The sequence below is a fragment of the Dermacentor silvarum genome, chromosome 1 (assembly GCF_013339745.2).
Source record: "Dermacentor silvarum isolate Dsil-2018 chromosome 1, BIME_Dsil_1.4, whole genome shotgun sequence".
Lineage (NCBI taxonomy): Eukaryota > Metazoa > Arthropoda > Arachnida > Ixodida > Ixodidae > Dermacentor > Dermacentor silvarum.
The window spans coordinates 380,227,589-380,252,126 of record NC_051154.1 but is presented as its reverse complement, the minus strand read 5'-3'; the positions used below and the strand labels follow the sequence as shown (position 1 = coordinate 380,252,126).

The 24,538-nt window shown below is 48.6% G+C and overlaps 1 protein-coding gene and 1 non-coding gene across 2 annotated transcripts in view; both read left to right on the top strand.

Annotated features, from left to right (window-relative positions):
* The first annotated feature begins 349 nt into the window (after positions 1 to 349).
* Positions 350 to 24,538, top strand: part of LOC119445925 (laminin subunit gamma-1-like) — a 472,050-nt gene continuing 447,861 nt past the window's right edge. The window contains 1 exon segment of the mRNA XM_049663167.1: positions 350 to 914. Within this exon segment, the coding sequence (XP_049519124.1) occupies positions 473 to 914 (442 nt within the window). The 5' untranslated portion in view covers positions 350 to 472.
* On the top strand, positions 22,625 to 22,697 carry Trnak-uuu (transfer RNA lysine (anticodon UUU)). Its single transcript has one exon. It is a non-coding gene; the product is annotated as a tRNA-Lys (tRNA).

Here is a 24,538-nt window from a genome sequence, read left to right as displayed (position 1 = left end):
TCACCGACACAGTTGCACGGCTTGCGAGTCTCTTTTAGAACTCGTCGCGGCTGCCTGTGGCTTGAACGATCGGCTGCACCGAACTGGCGCGACCGAGTGCGGTCGCGCGGGGACCGATGGCTGCCGATGCTGCTGAGATGCCCGCTGAACAGGCGCACGAAAGCGGCGGAAGCGGGCGGCTCTTCTCTCCTCTCGACACCGAGCGGGGGAGGACGGCCGCCGGCGAACGGACGATGGAGGGGAGCTCTCTCTTCTAATCGCGTTCCTGGAACCGCAGTCCTCACAACACTACCGCCACGCCCTCGCACGGCGAACTGTAGCTCTGGGCCGCTTTCTCCCTTCCCGGCTCGCCTCGGCTTCTACCCGGCGGCGGCGAGCGCCGCGGACAACACACAGGCCAGAGCGGGGCTCCCTTCAAGAGCCGCAGACGGGAGTCGGAAGCCATTGCGGCCGCAGCTACAACGGCACACGGATGGCTCCCTCGTCGTCCCCCCCTGCCGGCAAGGCGCTCCTCGCTTGCCCTCTACTGCTTGCCGTCCTGGCGGGCCTCGCCAGCTCGCAGCACCAGTACTACCACCAGCCCCAGGGCCAACCTTCGCCCCGGGGCTCGTGCTACGACCTGTACAACCGCGCCCAGCGCTGCATCCCCGAGTTCGTCAACGCAGCGTTCAACGTGCGCGTCGAGGCGACCAACACGTGCGGCCTGCGCGGTCCTACCAAGTACTGCCCGCAGACGGACGTGCAGGGCGCCACCAAGACCTGCGAGGTCTGCGACGCCTCCAAGCCGCACTTGGCGCACCCGGCCGACTACCTGACCGACTTCAACAACAACGACAACACGACCTGGTGGCAGAGCGAGACCATGCTCGAGGGCATCCAGTACCCGAACCAGGTCAACCTTACTCTGCACCTTGGTCAGTCCCCATTTTTCCCCTTTGAGTACGCCCTTTGGACGAATTCTCTACCGTTGAATGTTTTTCGCGCTCAGTCCACGCAAAAGATGGATTGCACTACGCATTTTGTGGTCAACCACATGTAACGGTACAATGCTCAGAAAGCCGTGTACATCTCATTTAAAAAAAAAAAAATGTTACTACTTAATCCGCATCAGATGACACCAGCTAAACAACGTACGTCAAGCCGTTGACAACGATGTCATTTGGGGCAACTTCAAGTTCATCATGTATAAAATTAAAACATGTGTACTTCTGAACTACAGCGTTAAATTACGCGCGTTGCTGATGTGCGCGCTGGGAACATAACGGCACGCCGTGACGGAAGTGCGATTTCTAGCGGTCTAGCTGTGTCCTCCGCCGCAGTGACTTCAAATGCGTGATTGTGGTTTGCATGGCGAGCATGAATGTGGTTGCTACACCTTGTTGGCAACACAGTCACCAAAGTGTTGCAACCGTATTCATGCTTTTGCTCGCCTAAATGTATAAAAAAGAAAAGCAAAGAAAAACCGCGACAAGTGACATTCCTGAAAACGCGAGACGTCAGAATGTACGCGTGCTTCCTATGGTCTACGTTTATGTACACATTCGGCTACATTTTTCAAGATGAACGGTAGCTCCTCTTTCGCGGTGTACACTTTGTTGTCGCTCTTTAATCTTCCGGGTTAGCGCTTTCTTTGCTACATTTTCACCACATTTGTGCATACTAATTTTATATATAGATCCCTATAAACTCTACAGCCCGCCGTTCCCCGACTCAATTAGTGTTAATAGTTCAACATTGCCGCCTTGCCAAGTGTGCTTGTGCCGCAGTCATCTCACGTGGGCGGGGCTGCTTAAACCAGCATGGACGACGCACGCGCATTGCAGGTCGACCCAGACAAGCAGCGGTTCCGCAGTCTATTTTGCATACGTTCCAAGTGTTACCAGTTGAAATATTCCCGGCAGGTTTTATCTCGCAGATATCAAGATACGGTGGCCTACTCACGGATAAGGTCAATTGTCTCAGATAAGAGAACGTTACATGATGCATTGTAACGCGTGGCAGCACTGTCGCATTGTTGAGCGACACTGTTGTATAACTATCGCACGGCGAGTACTGTGAAAGCATTAATGAAAAAGGCTGCGTGGAAGAGTCCTTTAACATTTGTTTACTAAGAGAAAGCTCGTTCACCTTCTGTCTTGTTTTTTTTTTTCTCTCTTTTTTTTTTGTCTTGTCTTGTATCTCCCTCTCTGACTTATAATCGACGTATTTGGGCTTGTCTTAAGGAGGGTTAATTGCAACGTCTTGCAGTCGTCGTTCATTGTGGTGCGCTATAAGTCCTGTGAGGGATAGACAATTAACGGATATACGCTGGCGGAAAAGAGAGCATCTGCACTGCGTTCCGTGTATGCGTATGTCTTACCCTTTGATGTATGCGGGCACATAGCTTGACCGTATCCGAATCGTTAAAGCGAATTTCTTTTTCTTGTTTTGTTGTTAAGTAGTACTCGGGTATACATCGTAAGGCACGAATAAAATTAAAAAAAAAACGGTAATGTAAAAGTGCACGTCCTCTAAACAAAGTTGAAGAAGGAGTATAATGTCAGGCCACAAGCGTATTTTGTAACGATCCATTTCATTCGCCATTCTTTTTCGCCCTTCGTCATCGGCTCGGACGCCACCGTGCGCGTCCCTGTTATCACCACGATCAGCCACTTCTCGCGACGCATGATAATTGAAAATGAAATGGGTCGTTACAAAATATTCAGTCGCCTGGATGATGATCGAGGGTCCGCAGGTGGCGGGCCGGCACGCAGTGCGAAGCCGGAATATTTATCTAAGGCGGTTGCTGGAATGCTCGCCATCGCTGTTTTGTCGTCGGAAAGTGTTGTCCCGCGATCTAGCCACCTTGCTACATTAATCGAAACCACTAGCGGTATAGCTTAAGAGTGCGTTCGTAATACGTGATTGGTGAGCGCGCCAGCCGCTCAGTATAACCCGCTTTCCCAGACATCAAATGGAGCAGAAGCGAATTCAGCCGTAAGTTCCTCGCTATAGCTTCGTTGTTAACGGCGCCAACGGACGAGTTTATAATGTGCGTAGACGGTGTCCGTCATGTGTGGACATTCGTTCAAGAACGTCGTGCTTGGACGAGAGGAAATGTGACGCGTGTCGGAACACGCCTCACGTAGAACATCTCCGTCAATACTTTCTGTGACAAATATCGAAGTATCTCCATTTGTCAGTTGCAAGCAACTCTGTTTGGAGTTGATATCACCGTGACAAAGAGTAGAGTTATTATCTTGTAAGTTTATACGATTCGCCGCTTGACTTGAAGCAAATATATTTTTTACGGTATTGTGCCAGAACGTGCCAAAACCATGATTTGATTATGAACGTCGTAGTGAGGGACTCCGGATTAATTCTCATCACCTGGGTTTCTTGCACCCCATGCACAGCGCGTTTTTGCATTTCGCCGCCCATCGAAATGCGGCCGCTGCGGCCGGAATTCGATCCTGCGCCCTCGTCCTTATAGTAGCGCGACGCCATAGCCAGTACGCCACCACGGCTTGTAGTGAAGGCCATGCTGACGCCACCTGCTTACTTCATAGATCATCCTACAGCAAAGTATACAGTTGCTTACGCAAGCTTTGACGGAAGCCACGAAAGAAATGATATTTCGGTTCCTTTCCGTTAGTTCGATGTCATAGTCTCGGGTCGACTACACACGTGTAATAAATTTTAGAGAAAAGGGTGAGTATGACGTGGTTCTTTGATTTTTTTTTTTACACAAGCACGTGCAAATTTACTCATGAACGTGTATGCACATAGCCTGTATATTCGCTGTTGGTTAACTTTTGAAGCAAGACCCATCGCCCATTTCCCGAAGGGCACCCCATGACCGCGATCAGTGCGCGCAAACTGAAGAAGGAAATGTAGCTGCAGCCCTATATTACGGTCCTGTAACCGCCTGGCCTCCAGGGGTTTACGAATAGTGAGAATCCCGAATCGAGTCGATTAATACTAATATTCGAGAAAACCATCCCCGGATATCGAATTAAATATCGATTATGTAATTCCTAGACACAGCGAAATATATATTTCGTGTGGAGTCTCTTTGGTAAAAGAGTCTTATTGGCGATTATTGACATGGCTCAATTACAGACATAATTAAATGCATCTAATGCCGTTCGCAAATGCACATGCTGTCAACTGAGGAGCTCCGTAAATGAAAAACAACTGCTTTCAGCTATGTAGTGCAACATGAAAACTACAGTAATGAAAAAAAAAAAAAGAAAAAAGGAAGAAATATTGAACAGCAGGCCACCAAACGCACGTATAGAGAGTTAGTCCAAGGAGGGAAGTGCGATACTGCAGCACCGCACATTGTTTTAAAGGGATGGAACCACGGTGCAAATGGCCAGATAATCAATTGCATGGTTTGCCTAAATCGAGACTGCAAATACGCGTACAAACTGACTAAAAGTGAGGCATTCATAATGAAAGACTGAAAGTTCTTGAGCAGAATTGTTACCTGCCCCGTGCATTCGCTCAGGAATGGCTGCCGCTGCTCAGCAATCGCAGTTATCTAGCACCAGAATCATTATCCTCTCTTTCATGGTTAATTCTCCTTTGAGACTCCACTAAGTTGTGTTATCCTTTAGGTATTTGAAAAATTAATAAATAAAGAAAAAGGAGCATTTGATAAATTTCAATAGTGAATTCTTGAATCGAATACGAATCGAATAGCGAAGACTATTCGATTCGTATTCGAATATTCGCGCGCACCCCTGCTAGCCTTCCTCGCACAGCATGGCCACGTGTCCGTGTAAACTGCCGGTGTAAACGCCTGAGGTCGTTGCTTGGCGGCAGACTGCTGCACACGCGCTGGCTGGCCCAGAAAGGCGCGTGTAACACTAGGCGAGCGCGGCGTCTCGCATTTAACAAGCGTCAGCATCTCTCTCAATGTTTCGGAATCGTATCGCGCCTATCTCCATACGCTCCCAAGGTCTGCAGAGTCAAGTTAACCAGAGCGAACCGGCTCGAAGCGTTGGCCCCATCGCAGCCGCGCGCTGCTTTACCGATTCCTGGAGAATAACCAGCGCTTCGCTTGACGGAGCCAAAAAAAATTAAAAAAAAACTCGACAGCCTGCAGCTCTGGCTTCGGCTGTTATCTTCATCTAGAATTCCATTTACTGATTGGCCTGCGGCGAGGCAAAGGGCGAAATAATGAGTACGCAAACTACGGCGACGGTTGCCCATAGCCGTGACCGAGGCGCAGTGACCTTGACGAAGACTGAAGGAGGACAGGACCCGCTGCCCTAGCGCTGTGACGCTTTGCTGCTGAGTGCCAGGTCGCGAGTTCAGGTCTTACTTTTGAAGTATCGTTCTTCCTTAAAGAAAACTTCAAACAAACAAACAAACAAACAAACAAACAAACAAACAAAAGAGCATTTCCAAATGTTGCAGCCATGATTAAGGCGAAGACCACACACACAACGGCTGTGGCTTCTGCCGCCGGAAAGGAGGTCGTGGGTTGGATTCCCTGCCGCGGCGACCATGTTTCAATTGTTCTGAACATGAAAGCGCATATGTCTTGTTTCGGCAGACGCCGCCGTAGCTCAATTAATAGACCATCGCAAACGACATGCGTAGGTTGTGGCTTTGGGTGCCACCGTCAAAGTTTCCATTTTAATTTCCGTTCTCCTTTATTCGATTAAGAAGCTTATCGCAAATTTTACTCTCGTTCACAATTTATTTCTGCCATATTTCAACGAAAGACAAGCACCCTATGCTTTCTTTGGCTTCATTGTTTTGTTGGCTTAATGTGTTACTAAACATTTATCCCCACGGTCTCGCCCAACGGTTTTCGACCGTTGGGACCATTCGACTGCCTAAATAATTCTACATTAATATGGGTTTAGCGGCCGGAAAATGGAACACTTCACGTTGCATTGTTCGGATAAGGAGTCGAGACGTTGATGGAGTTGTTATCATATACCCATATATCGTTCCCTCGCTGGCCTCCGAACCATATGGCGATTTCTTTCGTTGGCGATCACATCTGATTGCTATATCTGATTGATTTCTTTGTTCGCGTAGGAGTAAGCACGACTCGCGTGTATGATATCTTACCGTTTCCGTGCTGGTACTTCAGACGCTATGCTGTCATTCGTCCGCGACTATAAGCGTAACATTTGGCATATTTGACTGGAGCGCGAAAATGTTTCGAAATGTTATGGCAATGGGCGGGTTTCTTCAGAGCATGCTGCATATAGCCCCCCCCCCCCCCTCCCCCCATCGGCACACGTTATGCAAGTCGTCGTTAAACTTCGGTGTACAAACTTCGTGGCAAAAATTTCCCGCAATGTCAATTGTCTCCGAAATCTTACCACTATACGGTGAAAGTTGATCATATTTGGACCCCGCCTAGTAGAAGCAGCGCCGCGTACCCAATCGCGCATTTTGTTCCTCTTCTTTTTTGTTAAGATTTGCGCGAACTATAGTCATACGAAGCCTGGTGCGCTTGGAAACTGAAAGTTGGGAATTATAAATCTTATGGCAAGGGCACGAGGTTTTCATTGTTACAATTATACCTACATGGATTATTACATGGTGTCTACATGGAGTATACGGAACTGGCAGCTCTAATAAGTCGATGGCGTACGTGTGCAAGTGCGAGTTATACGACAGTCGTAGTGATAAATACATAACTCGTAGTTTAGATGACCTTTGCTGCTTGCTCCATTCGTGGGTGCTAGGCTATGGAAATGACACCGCGACATCCGCCGTGGTGTCTCAGTATAGCTATGACGTTCCGCTGCCGAGCACGAGGTCGCTGGTTCGACTCCATGCCGCAGTTGGATCAATGCAATAAATGCTCCTTTACTAGGTACACGGTAAAGAAACCGCTAGTGGTGAACATTATTCGGGTGCTTTTCACTGCGACGTTTCTCGTTGAGACAGTGTTGGTTTGGGACGTTATTAAACACCACGAATGTTGCGTTGTTACACCGCTTGTCCAGAGTGTACAAGATATGGATGTTTCGGAGGTCTCAACGACCTTCTGGCGAAAAACAAAGACAAGTACACGTTGCTAACGTGGTCAGTTCTTACGTCACAGTGTCATTTTATGTCGCTCTGTTTATCAGGAATTTGCTGCATTAGATGACTTGTTATTTTATCGGAAGATGTGAATTTTATTTAAATCTCAATCTGACATGCGCAAACCGTAGCGGCCGCGACAAGAAAACACGCGCCTATAGTGGTCATCGAATTGATCAGCGCGACCTTGCGTTTTAGAAGACCATATTGGTGGGTTGGTGTCTTCGGTGTCAATCTTGGCGCTCATTGCTTGCTACAAAAAATATCTGCAGCATAGTAGAGGACAGGGGTGATGCGGTGCACAGTTTCAAGGTTAGCACCGGCGTAACCGAGGCTATAAGGACGAGAAGTAGACAGGACAAACAGGGTTGTTCTGCCTACTCGTTTATCGATCTGCCTGCTTCTCGAATTTTTGTCTGGTCAACATCATCATTGTGAGTATTTTGAGATGTTGGCACTTTGGTCGAGGGTGCGGCTACTCCTGTTGTTGGTTTTGCACAGATAACATACGCACGCCATTAGCAAAAAAAGGAGGAGGGGGGGGGGAGAAGAGAATGGACAGAAATGGCGATAAAATGTAAAACAGAGAGCTAGCAATACATTGTCTGTCTTCATCTCGCTAGTCTTACCGTTTAACGTTCATTTGCACTTCGGCGTGCGTAGATGGCCACTCTCGGCTTTCCAACTAATGGACTGTGTCTCTCGCAAACCTATTGAAACAGGGCACACTATACTGATGTTCTTGTAGAAGTATTCATACACTGTGAAACGCTTTCTTCATGAAAGCATTCAAAGTGGTACGTCTCAGCGCGCGAATCAATTTCTAGCGATTCCCGCATATGTAATCAGCACAGTGTTGACCGGGTGGCTAGCGCGGGAAAACTTTGTCGGACCGAGCAAACGATTGAGAGTGTTTCGCGAGCGAGAGCGACGTGCATCGCTCGAACTTGACGTTCGCAGCATGCAGTGCCGGGGCTGAGGTATCTTTTTGCGGACTCGATGCGAAGAGCGACTGTCGTACCTGCGAATGAGCTCGCAAATAATTTTCAGCGTGGATAGCGTGCATTTCATTAGTTTCTGAGCGTTAAAAAATTATTTCAGAAATCCACATGGTAAGAATAAGCCGCGCGGCCGTAGGCACCTTTCAAACGCGCTCGTAGCTCGTCATCGCCTTGCGGCCTGCAACGTTGCAGGCGTCACTTGCGAGTCGTGCCGTCGCTCGAGAGAGAGAGGAGCATGACAGCGGACAGGAAGAATCGATTCACACGTAGCGTTTACAGCTCCCCTTATCAACAGCGGCTACTGTTCAAGAGGAGCTCGTTAAAGTTCCGACACGTGAGGTTTCGGTGAGACAATCGTTCCGGCTTCGGTGCGCTATTGGGGACGATTCAAAGGACAAAAGGCGGCGGCGCGATAAGCCGGCAGCTATAAGCGGAAAGCGAAAGTCGCCCAGTTCAGCGGTTCGTCGGTCAGAGAGGGAGAGAGGCGTAGTGAGCGAGGGAGGTCGCGGGCCGCTCCCTACGCTCGCGTGTATGTACACGCGGGCGACGAGCTCGCGCTGTTCGTGCATAGCGGGCGCCGATAACGAAGCCTACACAAACACTCGGGCCACGAAACTGACGCTAGACGAAGAGGGGGGGGGGGGGGGGAGAGGGGGGTGGTCCGGAACGCGCTCGAGGGCGAAAGATAAACACTGGGAGAGGGAGAAAAGGCGTGGATGGGGAGAGGTCAGCGCCGTCGGACGCCGTGACACACTGAGCTGCTGGGAACTAGGAGGGGTTGGAGGAAGAAAAAAAAAAAAAAAACGAAAAGAAAGAAAAAAAGAGCAAGCGTACAAGTTGAAGCAAACGAGAAAGCAGCCCAAAGCACATAAAAAGAGCAACGAACATGCTCGTAAACAGAAGTACCGACAAAGCCACGCCCAAAAAAGCGGGCGAGGACGGGGGAGGGAGTGTGGGGGTTCCAAAGTCGAACTTTCACCGTCAGACGCGGGGGCGACGCCGTGAGAGGCTCGGAAAACTTCCTCAGATGGGCAGAGAAAAAGTGCGCGCGGCGCCCGTGGCGCCAACCCTGCAGACGTTCGCCTATATTTAGATTGCCGGGCGGCGCGTTCGGCCAAGGCACGTCCGTCACTGCATGTTGGCCCCCCTGTGCATTTTTTTTTTTCGCCAGAGCGAGGAAGAGGGGCGTGGCGTGCAACTAGTTCTCGTCTTGCATCTGCTTCAGCGCGAGCGCTATCGTCGACCGCCACTTTTTGTCATTCGATACCGCTCACATCGTCAAGAAATTGTTCTTCACATACTAATCGCTCCTAGAAACTGAATGCGCGGGTTGTTTATCAAGCTCGTTTACGGTTAGAACGGGCATGTTCTAACTGAACGATTGAAGTCAGCCGCTGCTCAAAGCAGAAAACAATTAGGGGGTTTTTGCGTGCCACAACCACATCTGATTATGAGGAATAATTTGGACCACCTGGAGTTCCTTAATGTGCACCTAAATCTAGGTGCACGGGTGTTTTCGCATCAAAGCGTAACCTTGTGCTAGAAACTATGCACTTATATCACCAGCAGTTTCGCGAAATACACCTACTCACTCAAAGTGTGCCTTAAAATGCATTGCCGCTACAATAGTTTTTCTGTAGTGCGTCTTTTTCCACGGTCATTCGCAAGCATATTTTTTTCGAACAGGAGTATACGTTTCGCTGCAAATTTTGAGCACGTGTTTCGTAAGTTTGTACAGGGCACAAGGTCGGCCACAGTCGGTGCCCTGTGCCGACTCCGGCCCACTCTTTCTTTGACTTAGCCATTCGGTGTATGCCACTGGGTCTGTGCTTATTCCGAGTCAATCCACCAGAATGTAAATGCGCCACTGTGACATGATAGGTACGGGATCCTTAAGGGGCAGTCATATTTGTGTCGAACTTCTCTGGGTGGCCACGTCTGTCATCACCATTGTTGCCTCGGCGAGCATCGTGTTCACTGCCTTCGTCCTCGCGACATTGCTCCGTATAGACGTCTCAAACTGCGCGTCTACCTGATTTGCATGGCGGAATCCGTGGTTTGTGAGCGGTGTAGTGCACAAGTATAAAAATTGCGTGAGATTAAAGTTGCCACTGTTGTGGGCGATAAAACATAAACATTGCATGTTGTAGATTATACTTGGAGAATGCCAGCAAACTTGGAAGTAGAAAAAATCGAGAAGACATAGACAAAGTGACAGGAAGGTGGCTGGACTAACAACTGAACTTCATACATCAAAACGACGTCCCCCAAGTCTGCACTGAACATGCGCAAGGCACAATATAACATAAATGCGGTCATCATCTTATCTATACACGTCTACACTGATCAAGAAATAAAAACTCTTTCTTGGTAAGGAACACAGATGGCGCGCTTACACACTTCTCGGGCCCTAGTTTATAGATTTGATAGGCTTCAATCAACTCTCTTTCCCGCTGAGTCTTAGCCTTCCCCAAGATTGAAACTTCACTGAAGATGGGATTACAACCGTACTCCTTACAATGTAGCGAAAGATTACCTCCTGTGCCTGTAGGTATCAGATTCGCATGCTCACGCATCCGATCATTCACACAGCGACCGGTTTGTCCTATGTAATCTCTACCACATTTCAAGGGAATACTGTACACTACACATGTGTCGCACGTGCGGTGCTTCGCGACATGCACGTGCTCTTTCGCGAACTGTGCTGCGAGACCTTCATGCACAGTTTTGAAAGCTTACAAGGCGCGGAACAAACCAATCTGACGTCGTTTCTTGCCGCAACCTTTTCCTTACCAAGAAAGAGTTTCTATTTCTTGATCAGTGTAGACGTGTATAGATAAGATGATGACCGTATTTATGTTATATTGTGCCTTGCGCATGTTCAGTACGGACTTGGGGGACGTCGTTTTCATGTATGAAGTTCAGTTGTTAGTCCAGCCACCTTCCTGTCACTTTGTCTATGTCTTCTTCTCGATTTTTTCTACTTCCAAGTTTGCTGGCATTCTCCAAGTATAACCATGTACCAACTAGCCCAACAAGCCACTCTCATGAACGCATGTTGTAGAACGCTCCACGTATTGAAAGTGAACGCAGCTGCTAACTACTAATCCACTGCCATTAGTTGTATAGTATTTATTTACCTGCTTAATAAAGCTTTTATTCACACACATTCCCGCATGTATGTTGAATTTGCATATTTTTTTCTTTTGTTTGTTTTCTAAGCTTGCTTGACTGCATAAAAAAGCATATGCACCATCTCACCGCAATGCCATGAGACACCATTCGATAATGTTTTTTTTTTTTTTTTTCTTGCAGCGAATAAATCGGGTCCGCGCGCAACTCAGACTGCTGCGGTTGGCGGTGCCTGTTTGCTTTCACTGCCTTAAGGCCGATTTGCGTTACTCCTAGCGCCGGCGATATTTTATATGCCACTTAAACTAGAAGGACGTGCATTCGGTGTCGACGACATGGCGCTCATCTCTACTCTCAGGTCTCTCTTCATTTCTTTTATCTTTTTTTTATCCTGAGGATCAGGAGCGACACTCGCATTGACAGTGATCGCTGGCCATGACGTCGCCTAGATAAGAGCGCAGCGGCGGTGAGCTACAACGCGTGAAGCCCGTGTCTCTCCCGTTTCGCATCCACGAAATGGACACTGCACAACCGAGAAGCACAACACATCCGCTTGCAAACTTCACTCGCGCTGCAGTGCCATAGCTCCAGCGAACCGGCTCATGTGCGTGGTATTTTGACGCAGAGAAGAATGCCAGTGAGCTCGTGTCGGTTCTTCCTAATCAAACATAAATCACGGCGCAATACCTGTATAAGTATGGTTGGCTCTTAGGCATCCCTAAAGCACACAGACCTGTTAATATGAGACCGCATAATATTCACCGGTTTTCTAGTTAAGGCGTACCACCCAAGTTGTTGCAAAACAACATAGGTGCTATATACGAGTTCGCTAACTCTTAGAGGGTATCCAAATAAGCGCTTGCACGTTAAGAAAAGAAAAGGCAGAGGAAACGCAAGTGCAAACACTTGTAGGTAGCGCAATGATAAGTAGCGCAGCATGCAGAAATGTTGTAATGTATCAGTACTTGGAGATCTCACTGTATCAGCGAAGAAGCCTTTCGTAATAAGACCGCGCACGCAAGGTCACATTGCTGGGCACTTGACCTGTGGTGCGTATCCGATGCCCCGTGCGTTTCTACAATCACTGCGTCCACTCTTGATTGGGGCCGCATGTTTCGTCAGATGGACGTTTACGAAGTCAAGGTGGCACCCTTTGATTGCTTGCCTAATTGCTTGTCCTGTCTCAGACGTGAACTTCCGGAATCAATTTGTTTCGCCAAATTTTTTTATACTTCAATTTGATTAGCTTCATGAGCCATAGCAGTTTTCATCGACGTAATTCTTCTGCTTCTGTAGTTTGCCCAGGAGTGATCGGGATATTGTAATATGAAAGAAAGAAAAAAGCCGATAGACGGCAAACATAGTTGACAACACTACCATATAGTAGTAAAGGTGTCGATAGATTTGCGTCCCAATCCATAACTAAACTAACTCGCACCCTGACATTGTTTTTTTTTTTTTCTTTTTCTTTTTGACCCTCCCTCAAGCATTTAGAGCCCATGCTTATACCCCTGTCACACGGGCACCCGCAAACTCCTTTGAACTCCGTCGTCTTTATCTCGAAGGACATGCGCTCGGTGTCACACGGTCTCCCTTTCGCCAAGGAAGTTTAATGGAGCTTTTCGCGAAGGGAGTTCGGCAATGACCATTACGGCTGGACTGAGTACTCTCATTCCCAGATAGCTACAGCTGCGAAGAAAACCACGTTAATAAAATCGTCGTAACTGGCTCACTTACAAATTTTAGCATTATTATTTGTTTTGCCTTAGGTTATACACCACGTAATTGGAGCTTTCAATTTGTTTTTAAGGACATGAGCGCCTGTACTCTCTACACCATGCTTCGCCATCCCGCATGGGAAAGTGTCGTTCCACCATTTCGTTTGTTTATCCGCGTGCGAGCCCCACGTGTCGTACGGCAAAACTCTCCAGGCGAGAAACACCGCAATCAGCGATCCCGGCGCCTATACTTTAAGTGGAAACCGCATGCACGCGATCTTGCGCGCGACAGCGACAAGCGACGCGGTGGAGATGACTGTCGCGTTCGCTCGTCGCCTACGAGTCGTACCGCATGTGAGCGACGAGACGAGCGACGACTTTGAGCGACGTCTCCCCGGTATTGCCGGTATGAGGGCAGCAAATACTCGCCGAAACTGGCGTGACGCGTGCTTTATTAATTTAAGTTGATGTGTTTTAGTGCAAAGAGCAGCATAAATATTTCTAAAGGTGTTGCACTGCGTTGTAAACCCTGCACGTAGCAAAATCTAGTCGTTTGCTCTTTCCGTACGATAATCGTTAGTACTTGACTGATGTATATCCTGTTCCGGCTTAACAGAAGCACATATTTTGCAATGCGCGAGAGAGTAATAATGCAAGTAATTATATATATATATATATATATATATATATATATATATATATATATATATATATTGTACTAATTAACATTTTTAATGAGAGTCAAGTGATCGATACAAATTTGAGACTTCCCTCGTCCGCAGAGTTCACGACCACTGGCAGAAGCTGACGCTGCTAATTCCTGCGAAGTACGGAATTCCGGCCAGTTTCACGGAGAAATACCGAAACTTATATGGAAAAAGCGCTGCTGTCACGTCCATGAGTGACTTGGTGGTTCCCGCCTCATCATCGGACGAACTTATAAAGCCAGGTAGATCGCGGCTTGATAAATATTCTAGCTTACGCTCGCGCGAAACTTTCGAGAACATGTAGCCCTTATAGATTCTATTTGTACTTCTCGGTTTCTATGGTTCCGAGTTCGAAAACCATGCTGGTGTAAGCCCTGCTGACATTTCACAAACGTCGAGTTTGGTGCTTCCTTTGACATCGATAATGTGTGGTGATGGCTCATGTTCTTTCACTGTCAATTTAATAAATTGAAATAATAAAAAAAAGGCTAAGAGAACATTTTCAAGGAATCCGACAGAAAATTTTCGCAAACATCAAGCTTTGCTGCGGTTTCTATTGTTTTATTTCGAGTTTCGTGCAAACGAAATCTCGGCGATATCTACCTCTTACGCTAGCTCTTCCGTTCCTCCAAGGCAAACGCTCCTGAAGAGTTTTTGCGAGCGTATGAATAAGGCTGAAGGCATTCATGTGATTATATATACTCCAACGTGTAGGATTACTCGTGTCGAGCGCCACACTTGTGGTAGCTGTCGTTGGCTCTGTGGGTGCCAAAGTTTCCTTGCGATAAGCGTATACGTCGTGGCATCTGATTCACATCTCATTCAATCCTGAGCTGTGGTCGTTACGCGGAGAAACGGTACGATTCGCCGCATTTTACTCGTGTCACGTGGGGCAATAGGTAAGGTTAGCAACCGCGCAACCGGTGGTAAATCTGCAGACTGGCATCTGCAGTGTTTCATTAAAGCCCAGCGTCTATATCTTTCCCTGTCCCATCAGTCCTGTTTTGGTGGAGTGATCTTGAAGCGCCCAGTTGGCATGCCGCTCGATGCGTCTATGCACACATGGAAAGGAGTCCGCCTTTGTGGGACAAAAAGTCAAGAATTAGGTCATACTTTTTGTTGGTTCTGGTTTGTCCTGTTGCGCCTTTATGACATGGAAGCAGCAGTGACCATTCATCTGTGCGTGAGGCATTGGACTTCCTCCGTACGCTGCTTGCGAATGAGTTCTGCTGCAGTCGCACGCTGTGAAATGTTTCTGTGGGACGCGTATTGCGGTAAGAGCATCGCAAGAAGGGGCGTGTCGAGTGTCCTCAAGCAGGCGCTCCCGGTTGTGACAGCACCTCGCAGTCGCGTCCCAGTGACTGACCGTTCACGCAATGGCACCGCGCGACCTGACCGTCACCCGCTTACAGTGTCGGTCACGTTTCTTCCCGCGATCGTGAACCCACAAGCGGCCGATAAATACATCGAGCATATAGAAGGCCTCGAGCAAGTGTCCCCCCTCCCATCACCCATGGAATAAACCGTCCCATCCACGCCTCACAAACGGGGCTATAGCTGGAGGGGTTCTTTCCGACGGATGAGGACGCGGGGAGGAAGGGGGCGGGATGCGACGGGCCTCCGCTTGGATGCTCGAAAGGCGCCCGGCCATGACTCCTTCGCCTGCTTTCGGGAGTGTGACGCGTTGCGCGTCAGCTGCCGCCGTGCCTGCTATCTGTAACGCGATAGCGCATCGGCGCCTTCCAGAGATGGAGTAACTGTAACTTCTCCCCAGCAATGCACAGGCTGTCTGATGTTTCCCATGGTGCGCGTATCTCCGCGGTCACCCCTCGCTTATCGTACACGGTTATACGCGCTCCTGCAGCCGGGAGAGGCGATCCCATTCGCTCGACACCCAGCGCGCCTTGTGTATAAGACGCGCGTATCTCGGCTGTGAAACGCTGGCGTAATCGGTTTTTATTACATCCTGGCAGCGCGAAGAACGGTTAATGGGAGAAGGAAATTCAAGATCACGGCAACGGGAGCCGCGAGGCGATTCGCAGTCGGCAAGGGACGTCGCTGTCGATCAGCGCGAATGAAATTAACTCCCTTCGTGAGCTTCCGACAACGAGTTGCACTCACACGAATGTTAGAGAGTGGTGGCTATAGTTTATTATTATTATTATTATTATTATTATTATTATTATTATTATTATTATTATTATTATTAGTAGTAGTAGTAGTAGTAGTAGTAGTAGTAGTAGTAGTAGTAGTAGTAGTAGTAGTAGTGGTGAACGACTCCATCTAGAGGAAGGCTCCGAATGAGCTTCGACTACCGGGGGCTCTTCAATGTGCAGCGCGGTATAAGCGACGCTTTTTGTATGCCGCCTCCATCGCAATGCGGCCGCCGCCGGGAATCGCCCCCGCGACCTCGTGCTCAGCACAGCGCGTCTTAAAGCCACTGGGCCACCACGGCTGATGCCCTATATATAGACTACTGTGTGGGGCTGTCCTAACCTCCATTCTGCTGAAATCAGAAGGAACACGGACGGTCCTTTGTCTCTCTTCAAATAGGGGACATCCAGCCTTATTGCTGTGTACGAGCGCTGAAGAAACTGTATGGACGTCCCAAAGCGATCGTTCTGAACGTTTTCTTTCTCTTCGGGCATGGAGACGCCCATTTAGACAAATGCGCCATAGGCACCTTGAAGTTTCCTTTCAAGGTACATCTTCCCGGTTCCAACAACCCGCTTCGGTACGTGGCTCAGTGGCTATGACGTTGCGTTGCTGAGCATGCGAGGTCGCGGGGGCGATTCCCGGTGGCAGCGACAGCATTCCGATGGGGGCGGAATGCAGAAATGTTCGTACCGTGCTTTTGGTACACGTTATAACGACCCGTATAGCGGTGGTTAAAATTAATCCGGAACCTTCCTGTATACGTTGGAATCCACTGTGCAGTTTCGAGACGTTGAAACCCACAATTTAAGTTTTAAGTTCAAACCAAGACACCTTATAGAAGCCAAGGTAGTCCACACGACCTTGTTCGAAAATCGGTCGTTTAATACCAAGATTTTTATTCTGATTAAGACATAATACCTGTATTAAGAGGGCAAGTGCCGGCGCTTACTCTGCTGGCTGCAGAATAAGCGTCGGACCTTGCCCACCTCACAGGCGCGCAAATCGACGTTCCTTTTCGTGTGTCTGCGACAGACGACGCCACCAGAACGATAGCTCTACTCACGCTACCAAAGCTTTTGACGTGCAACCACGCTTCGGACCAAGACAGTGCTCTCGTTGGGGCAGCGCGCACTGCGTTGAGATCTTGTGAGTGCGGAGCGCCGCGGTGTATCGAAGTATGAACGGCGAACGTGCGCGCCCGGATCGAACGTTTGGCGCGTTCCGACACCGCGGTCGGGGGGAAATTGAAATCTGCACGTTGTCCCGAGAACGGGGGCATCCTTTCGGTCCGCTCCTGCGCTGCAACGGAACTTTCACCTTGCCTATATAGTTCTAATTTCCCCGCCAGGGTTATAAACAGCGCGCCACACGCCTCTGCTCCAGGAAGCATTGAAGCATATACGGGCACGTTCGATTGCAATTTCCGTAGGCTAACAACGTTGACCTCGACCCTTTATCTCGATTAATTCAATTTCCCTGCTTCGTCCAAGCGATTCCCACGTGATCGTAAGAGCGGAGTAAATGAAATGAACTTTTTTTCGTGCTTTTTTTTTATGACAGCGTGTCATCCATCACGTCGGCCATTAAGTGAGCAACAACTCAAGGCAAACGGGCACGCAGTAAAGCTATACTAAACTTCGTAATCGCACCAACGAAGTCGCTCGTTGCTTTGTAATCTGCACCAGGCTTCATCACCCGGTATTCGAGGTGCGCTTGTTGCGGCCGACAGGTTGTAGAACGCTTTATTTAGCACATCGTTATCGTGCTACCGTTCTATAGCGCCTCTTCCTGATTACTGCAGCGCGATAAGATGGATCGCGCGCCAAGCTGGCAAATGGCAGGCGCCGTAAAGGTGCAGTTGTGCATAGCGACCTGGCTTGTGATAATGTCGCAGCCCGCCTTGATCGGATGCGAAAAGGGACGCTGCAGCTGCAGGCGGATGCAGTTGCGACGCTCGGGGGGGGGGCGAGCACCACGGGAGTGACGACTACGGCGCTGCTCCGGAGACGGAAACAGCGGAGCGCCACTTTAATTGGCTTAATGACGCGCGCGCACGACGGAATGGTGTCAAGGAAAGGCAGGCTTGCCAGCGTTGTGAAGCTGTTTTTGCTGGTGCTTGCGCCCGGCGAATGCGCCTACGGTGCGAACACTGCGGGAAGCACTTGGCTCAGCGCGAGGGTCGGCGCCCGAAGCTTCATTCAGAAGCGGCGGGCCGGTGACAAGACGCAACCGCTAAGCGGAAATTCATTTACTTCAACGGCCAATGGGCTGAGTTGAAATTGAATGATCACGGTTTAACGTCCCAAAGCACGTACACCAGGGCGTAAAAAAAAACTATGACCTTGCCTTGCTGATAGTCTTGATCTCGTATACTATTGTGTGTTCTTGGGGGTTGGATGTTATCATTGGGTGCGGCAACATCCTCACTTTGTTTATTATTTATTTATTTATTTATTTATTTATTTATTTATTTATTTATTTATTTATTTATTACACTGGGTATATCACTTGTAGAAAAGAAGCTGTAACAAAATCATGTCAAAGTTTCTCTCTCTGCATAGTGAGCATTTTACTACGATTATTATTATTATTATTATTATTATTGTTGTTGTTGTTGTTGTTGTTGTTGTTGTTGTTGTTGTTGTTGTTGTTGTTGTTGTTGTTGTTGTTGTTGTTGTTGTTGTTGTTGTTAAATAAATGGAAGGCACAAGGGACAATTATAATGAGAGCTACATTTACCGTCAAAGATAGGATATACGCACGTTCCTATACGCCTTGCAAACCTTAGCTTCAATGGCATGCACGTCGTAGACCAAAGCTGTATCCGCAGGCAAGAGAGGCAACAGTGTTGGCACGGTAGCTTGGGCGTCGGATAACAGAAATTGGACAGCCGTTTGATATGCTGCACAGCTTCGACGTGTTATTGTATACCCGGCTGCTCCGATGTATTTATCGATACGCGAGCATGAGGTTGGGTTCCTCTCGGCTGCAGTCTTGTATTAAATTGCAAACGTTGTAGCAGCCTCAAGGTCTTTTTTTTTCTTTTTTTATCTCGTTGGCCGGTGAGGTGACAGAGGCAAACTGACATAAAGCCGCGGAGAATTGGTCTGTCGCTCATGTATTGGGCAGTGAAGGCGATATTGTAATGTTATATTACGTTGTAATATCGCTTTGTGCTCAGTTCACTGCCAACAGAGTCGTTGCCCTATACGAACTGTGCGCATGAGTGTGCGTGTGTGTGGCAGTGTATGTGCACAACTCGTTTTGAAGATATGAGACAATGATGAGGGGGAGGAGAAGAAAAGGGACGGAAGAACAGGGAGGTTAGTAAGTGTAAATACCGACTCGCCTGCTTGTGCTGGTTAACGGGGTAAACGGAATAAAATGTGACAGAAGGACATAATGAAGATATTAAACATGTATATATATATATATATATATATATATATACAGAAAACAATTGCAAACACCAAAGCAACGCAACGCTCTACAGACTTTCACAGTCAGCCACACCGTTCAAAAGTCCTTGCGTATTGGAGCAGCGCGTTTAAAGCCTTTTGCGTTGAACTCGGCCTGGTCCGTGGTCCTATAATGGTATCCTCCTTTCAAGACCAACCGTCCGGACTGTCAATCGCTGTCTAGAGCGCTTTTCTATCCAGTGAGCATGGGCTGTCAATAAGAATGCCCTAGCAAGAACAATTTGCTTTTTGTTTTTTTCTCATCCGGTTCTTCATTTTGGTGAATAACGAATCTTGTCACGAGACACAATGCAAAATAAGGCTGCTGACTGAGACATCGGTCTAGCGTTGCGTAGCGCCCACCGTGCACTTCAATCGCGCACTTGGTCTTGTGCGTCGAGTGCAGTTATACCGACAGTACTGTTTCTGGTGCTTCTTCGAGAGAAAGAAGTCGTAAGGGAAAGGCAGGGAGGTTAACCAGGCTGAGTCCGGTGGGCTACGCTGCACTGGGGAGAGGGGATTGAAAGATGGGAAGGAAGAGAGAAGTTCACACTTTGCAGTGGTCACACACACAATCAAGGGTGCTTCTTCAACATGCTTTCTATATCACTTCGCTGCCGTTGGCTATCTTGGTCTAGAGCTTTTTTTTGACACGCACGAAGCCGCCTATTGTAGTTCATGATGCGCTTAGCGTCTACATATCCTTCCCTCTCTCGATTATTTAACCCCCCGTCCTCTTTCAGGGGCCAATTTCTCGCTCCGTGGAGAGCGCCGATGAATGACAGGAATAGGGCTTAAAAAGGTCACAGCTTTAGGCGCCATGAATCTGCCCCATCGCGGCCTGCTGTGCGAATATACGCGAGTGTTAAAGTTTTTCAGGACGTTTCCTCGGTACGTAAGCACGATGTCCTCTACACAGTGTTGTGTACATTATAGGCGCGAGCTCGAGAGCCAGGATCCTTGTAGCGAAGACGCTCGGGACGTTTCCTGGACCACGCCTCAACTTTCTACCTTACACTGTACAGTCGCCTTCAATATGAGCTGCAACACGGTGCCCGTGGTCCAAGGAGCTCCAATAGTTGACGGCGGCGCCGAATTACGAAAAAATTCCTTTAATGCCAGTAATGAGAAGGGTAATTACGGTAGTTGCGCAATTTTTCGTGTGTCAGCGCTGCCGTGCAGTCTTGGGTCCCCTTCGAACACTGCCACCGTGTTGCAGCTCATATTGAACACGGCTGCACGTCTTAATGAGCGTGTAATTCGGTGTCACATAAAACTGATACCTGCGTCACAAGCCACCTCATTATTCCTCCCTTGCAAAAATAATTATTCACACCAAATTTCAGCGCAACAGACAGTGAAATGCGGGCAACAGTAAATCGCAATGGTCAATAAAAACACAACAAAATTTGGCAACGACTTTTCTAAAGGCTACTTCCACCGTTCATGTTTGTTCTACTTCTAAGCGAGTATAAGCAGTCAATCAAGTCATTCCACAGAACGAGTGCTTAGAGTTGCTGTAGTTTCAAATGTCTCCCGCAGCATGCGTAAAAAAAAAAAAAGGGCACAAAGAACATCATTCTATAGGATATGTCGCCAGCTTTAACAGGGAGCTTTAGAAAATCGCGTACCCGAAGTTGGCGTACGCTAACCGCCCTCGTTATGTAGGAAAGAAACCAAGTCGAATTTGGGTTCTGCGCATGCGCAATGCCGTTGCTCCAGCCCTTTGGGTATACGCTAAAGCGCTTGGGTACGCTAATTCTAAAACCATCTATATGAGTAAGCAGCATGGCGCCGCTCGACGAAGCGTAGTCATGCAGCTCATGAGACGACCGCACGTTACTACATCGCCGTTTCCGTCTTTTTTCTTTGCTGCGCAAGGACAGTCGTGTGCCGACCTTGAGCCGTAATCTTCTGCGACCCCAGTGTCACAAGCGAGGACCGTCCTCGCCATTTAAAATAAAAACTTTCATATACCTCTTGGTTTCAAGCCACCGTTGCGCCAGTGAAGTCGTCACCGTGAGAACATGACTCGCGCTTTCGTCCCTTCTCTCTCTCTTTCGGTAGCTGAAAGCATATGAGGAAGCAGCGCTTAGTGGAATGCAGGACTCGCAGATCAAAATTGAGTACATTTAATACGACGCCCTCGAGCACTCTCTTCGGCACCATTTGTTGCTCTAGGATTCTTCAAAAATTTTTCGGTCTTTCTGTCACACCAGCGTACAACTGTTAAGGTGACATACTGTATGTGGCTTCGAGGAGACAATCAGGCTTCTCTTTGCGATTCGCTTCTTCCGCAGTGCCCATACACAAGAATTGACACTCACTTTAGCATACGCCGAAGAGGGTGAAGGCGAAAGCCTGCGCGCTCAAGAGACATTCATCAAATTATACTTGACATTCTTATCCGAATCCGTTTTTATTTCTTATTTGTTTTTCCCACCAAAGGTCGCGGGTTCGAGTGCATTAATTGACGCTACCTTAATTAACTGTACCTTAATTAACCTCGCCCTAATTAACACCAAAGGTCGTGGGTACGACTCCCACCAAAGGTCGAGGGCGTGACTCCCACAACAGGTCGTGAGTTCGAGTTCCCTAATTAACCCTATATTAATTATCTGCGCCTTAATTAACTTCGCCATAATGCCAAAGGTGTTGGGTTCGACTCCAACGTAAGCTCGAGGGTTCCACTCCCACCGAAGGTCGTGGGTTCGAGTGGTGGGAAAATGGTTAACCGTGAAGATGGTTAACCAGCAAAGCTGAAACGTGCGGCCCCGCTGTTTATCACTGGGTTAATCCCGAGGGTTCATTAGAGTATTTCTGAATTGTGAGGTTACACGAACGTTCGGCTTGCGTTCGATGTCTCGAGTTTGCTCGGCGGCGTGGTTAGCAGTATTCGCCCGCCCCATTGCCGCTTGCGATTCTTCGAAATTGAATTGCTTCAAACTTAAATCCGTCCGTTACGGTAAGGCAATGAATGGCTCATACTCCCGGAAACGCGGCCTCCCCATTACGACGACAGAAGTCCTCCGCCGGAATCATGAGCCGCAACGCAGCCAACTGTGGAAGCAGACGACGAACGCGGGAGCAACGGCACGAGCGCGTTCGCGCGGTTGCGCCGAGGGGCGCCAACGTGCCAGCTGCGGAAGACGACGACGCCGCTCGAGCCATTGCTGATGATGACAGTTTCTACGAACAAACAGGGACGCACAGACAAGCTTGTAAAAGTGTTTTTCCAAGCGTGAAAGAGGCCTGCGAATACACGCAAAGTGCCTCGAGTGGCCAGTCGCGCGACAGTGTTTCTTTCCCGCTCGGAAAAACACGTTTTATTGCACTAGCTAAACTGCCGAAGTGAACAAAGTGAACGAAATCACCTTCCATATAGGCGTGTGCGTGAGGGATAGCAGTCAGCCCGGATAGCTCAGTCGGTAGAGCGTTAGGCTTTTAACCTAACGGTCCAGGGTTCGAGCCCCTGTTCGGGCGGCGTTTTTTTACATTCAATTTTCTTTTCTTTTTTTCAGGAAGTCGACATATGTATATAACATGATTCGATACGAGTCTTACAAAGTACGTTAACAGTGCAGTGTTTCGAGCTAGTTTCTCAGAGTGGCGATGTTGCGCTATGTGCGCGGGTCACTAATGAGAGCGCCGGGCGCTGCAATCGTTAATAAAAAAATGAGAAACGACCATAATCCTTCGCTTAGTTGTTTGCTAGTGGCACTCGCACCTCGGCGTTGGTGTACCCTGGTGTAGGACGGGAAGCCGAACCCGGAGGAGCGAGCGAACGGAACGGGCGGGAAACCGCCACGCACAGAGGAGCGGGCGGGGGAGCGAAGGATGGCGCGACGCATAGCCCCCTAGCGGACGGCGTACGAAGTGCACGTTACGCGCCCCTCCGCCGCTGACGTGAGAGCAAGTAACGAGTGCCGGCGCGTGCGAGCGAGCAACGGAGCAGGTGCGCGCCGGGAGAGGAGAGGCGAGAGAGGAGGGAGTGACGTCACCCCTTCACTGTGTTAGGATAGGCGTTCACTCTGTGTCAGGTGGTGTGTAGCTCTAATTAGCTTGTTTTTATTTTTTAATTAGTAATGAGCGGGTACTTGAGTGTGACATCACTGATGACGTCACTTCTGGTGTTGCAGTTTCACGGGAACCTGTACTGGTGCGGCGGGTATCTAAAGTGTACGATTGTGTGTTTTGGTGTATGGCAATTAGACTTTCCTTGAATTGCTTCTAATTATTCCTGACACCTAATTAGCTCTTTACTGTACTAAACCTGTGCTCTGGTGTCGTTTCTATCATCAACCTTAAGTAGAACCATCGATATCTATCTGTTTTTATTTTTCTATGATTTAATTTTAATTTCGTCCCACCTCTGCGACAAACCGGAAGTCGGTCCCTAACCAGAAGTTGCCGCACAATAAACAAGACTGTCACTCGGTGCTCGTGGCACTAAAAATTCTGTGGTTTTACGTGCCAAAACTACGATCTGAATATGAGACACACTGTAATTCGGGACTCTGGAATAATTTTGACTATATGCACCTGGGGTTCTCAAACGCGCATCCGATGCACTACGGTGCACGGGCGTTTTTGCATTTAGCCTCCATCGAAATGCGGCCGGGAATCGATCCCGCGACATAGCGCTAGGCACGAATATAGTGAACTAAGTGTTCTAGTTCACTATAGGCACGAAGGGCACGAAGCGCATCCGAATGTTGATGATGATGATGGTGACCATTTCCATACTATGGCGCATACCCACAACACGATATCGGCCAAGAAGCGGGCGGTACATTTAAAATAAATAAGAAGATACGAGGAAATATAAGACGACATAGGGCTCATCACATTATCACAGCCATCGACCCCGAGTTGGGGGAACGCGATGTTGACGACAAACGTCTGCGTCGTCTAGCTCTCCAGGAACCCGACAACGGTAGTGCACGCCTCGGCAACGCTAGCGCCAACTTCCCCAGTGCTATGGCCAGGTTTCAACGCGAGTTTCTCAACCGGAACTTCGGAGCTAGCTGCAGTGCGTGTGACCGGTTGTGGTTCGAGCACAACGAGGTACTGGTCAGTGCAATTCGTGCAATTCGTTCGGTCAGTGCAATTCGTTCGCTTACCCCCATCTACTCGACAGGGGAGGGCTACTGATCTTTTGTTTTTTTAAAATCGGTCCTTCAATTGCATTTCATTGAGCGCTACTTCGCATTACAGATGGGATCATGACGTGCTACTAAGCGTAAATATACTCGTATAGTTACTGTATAGGCTCCCGTGGGGAGCTCTCTGCCCGAGCATAGTACTATACAGGAACACTAAGT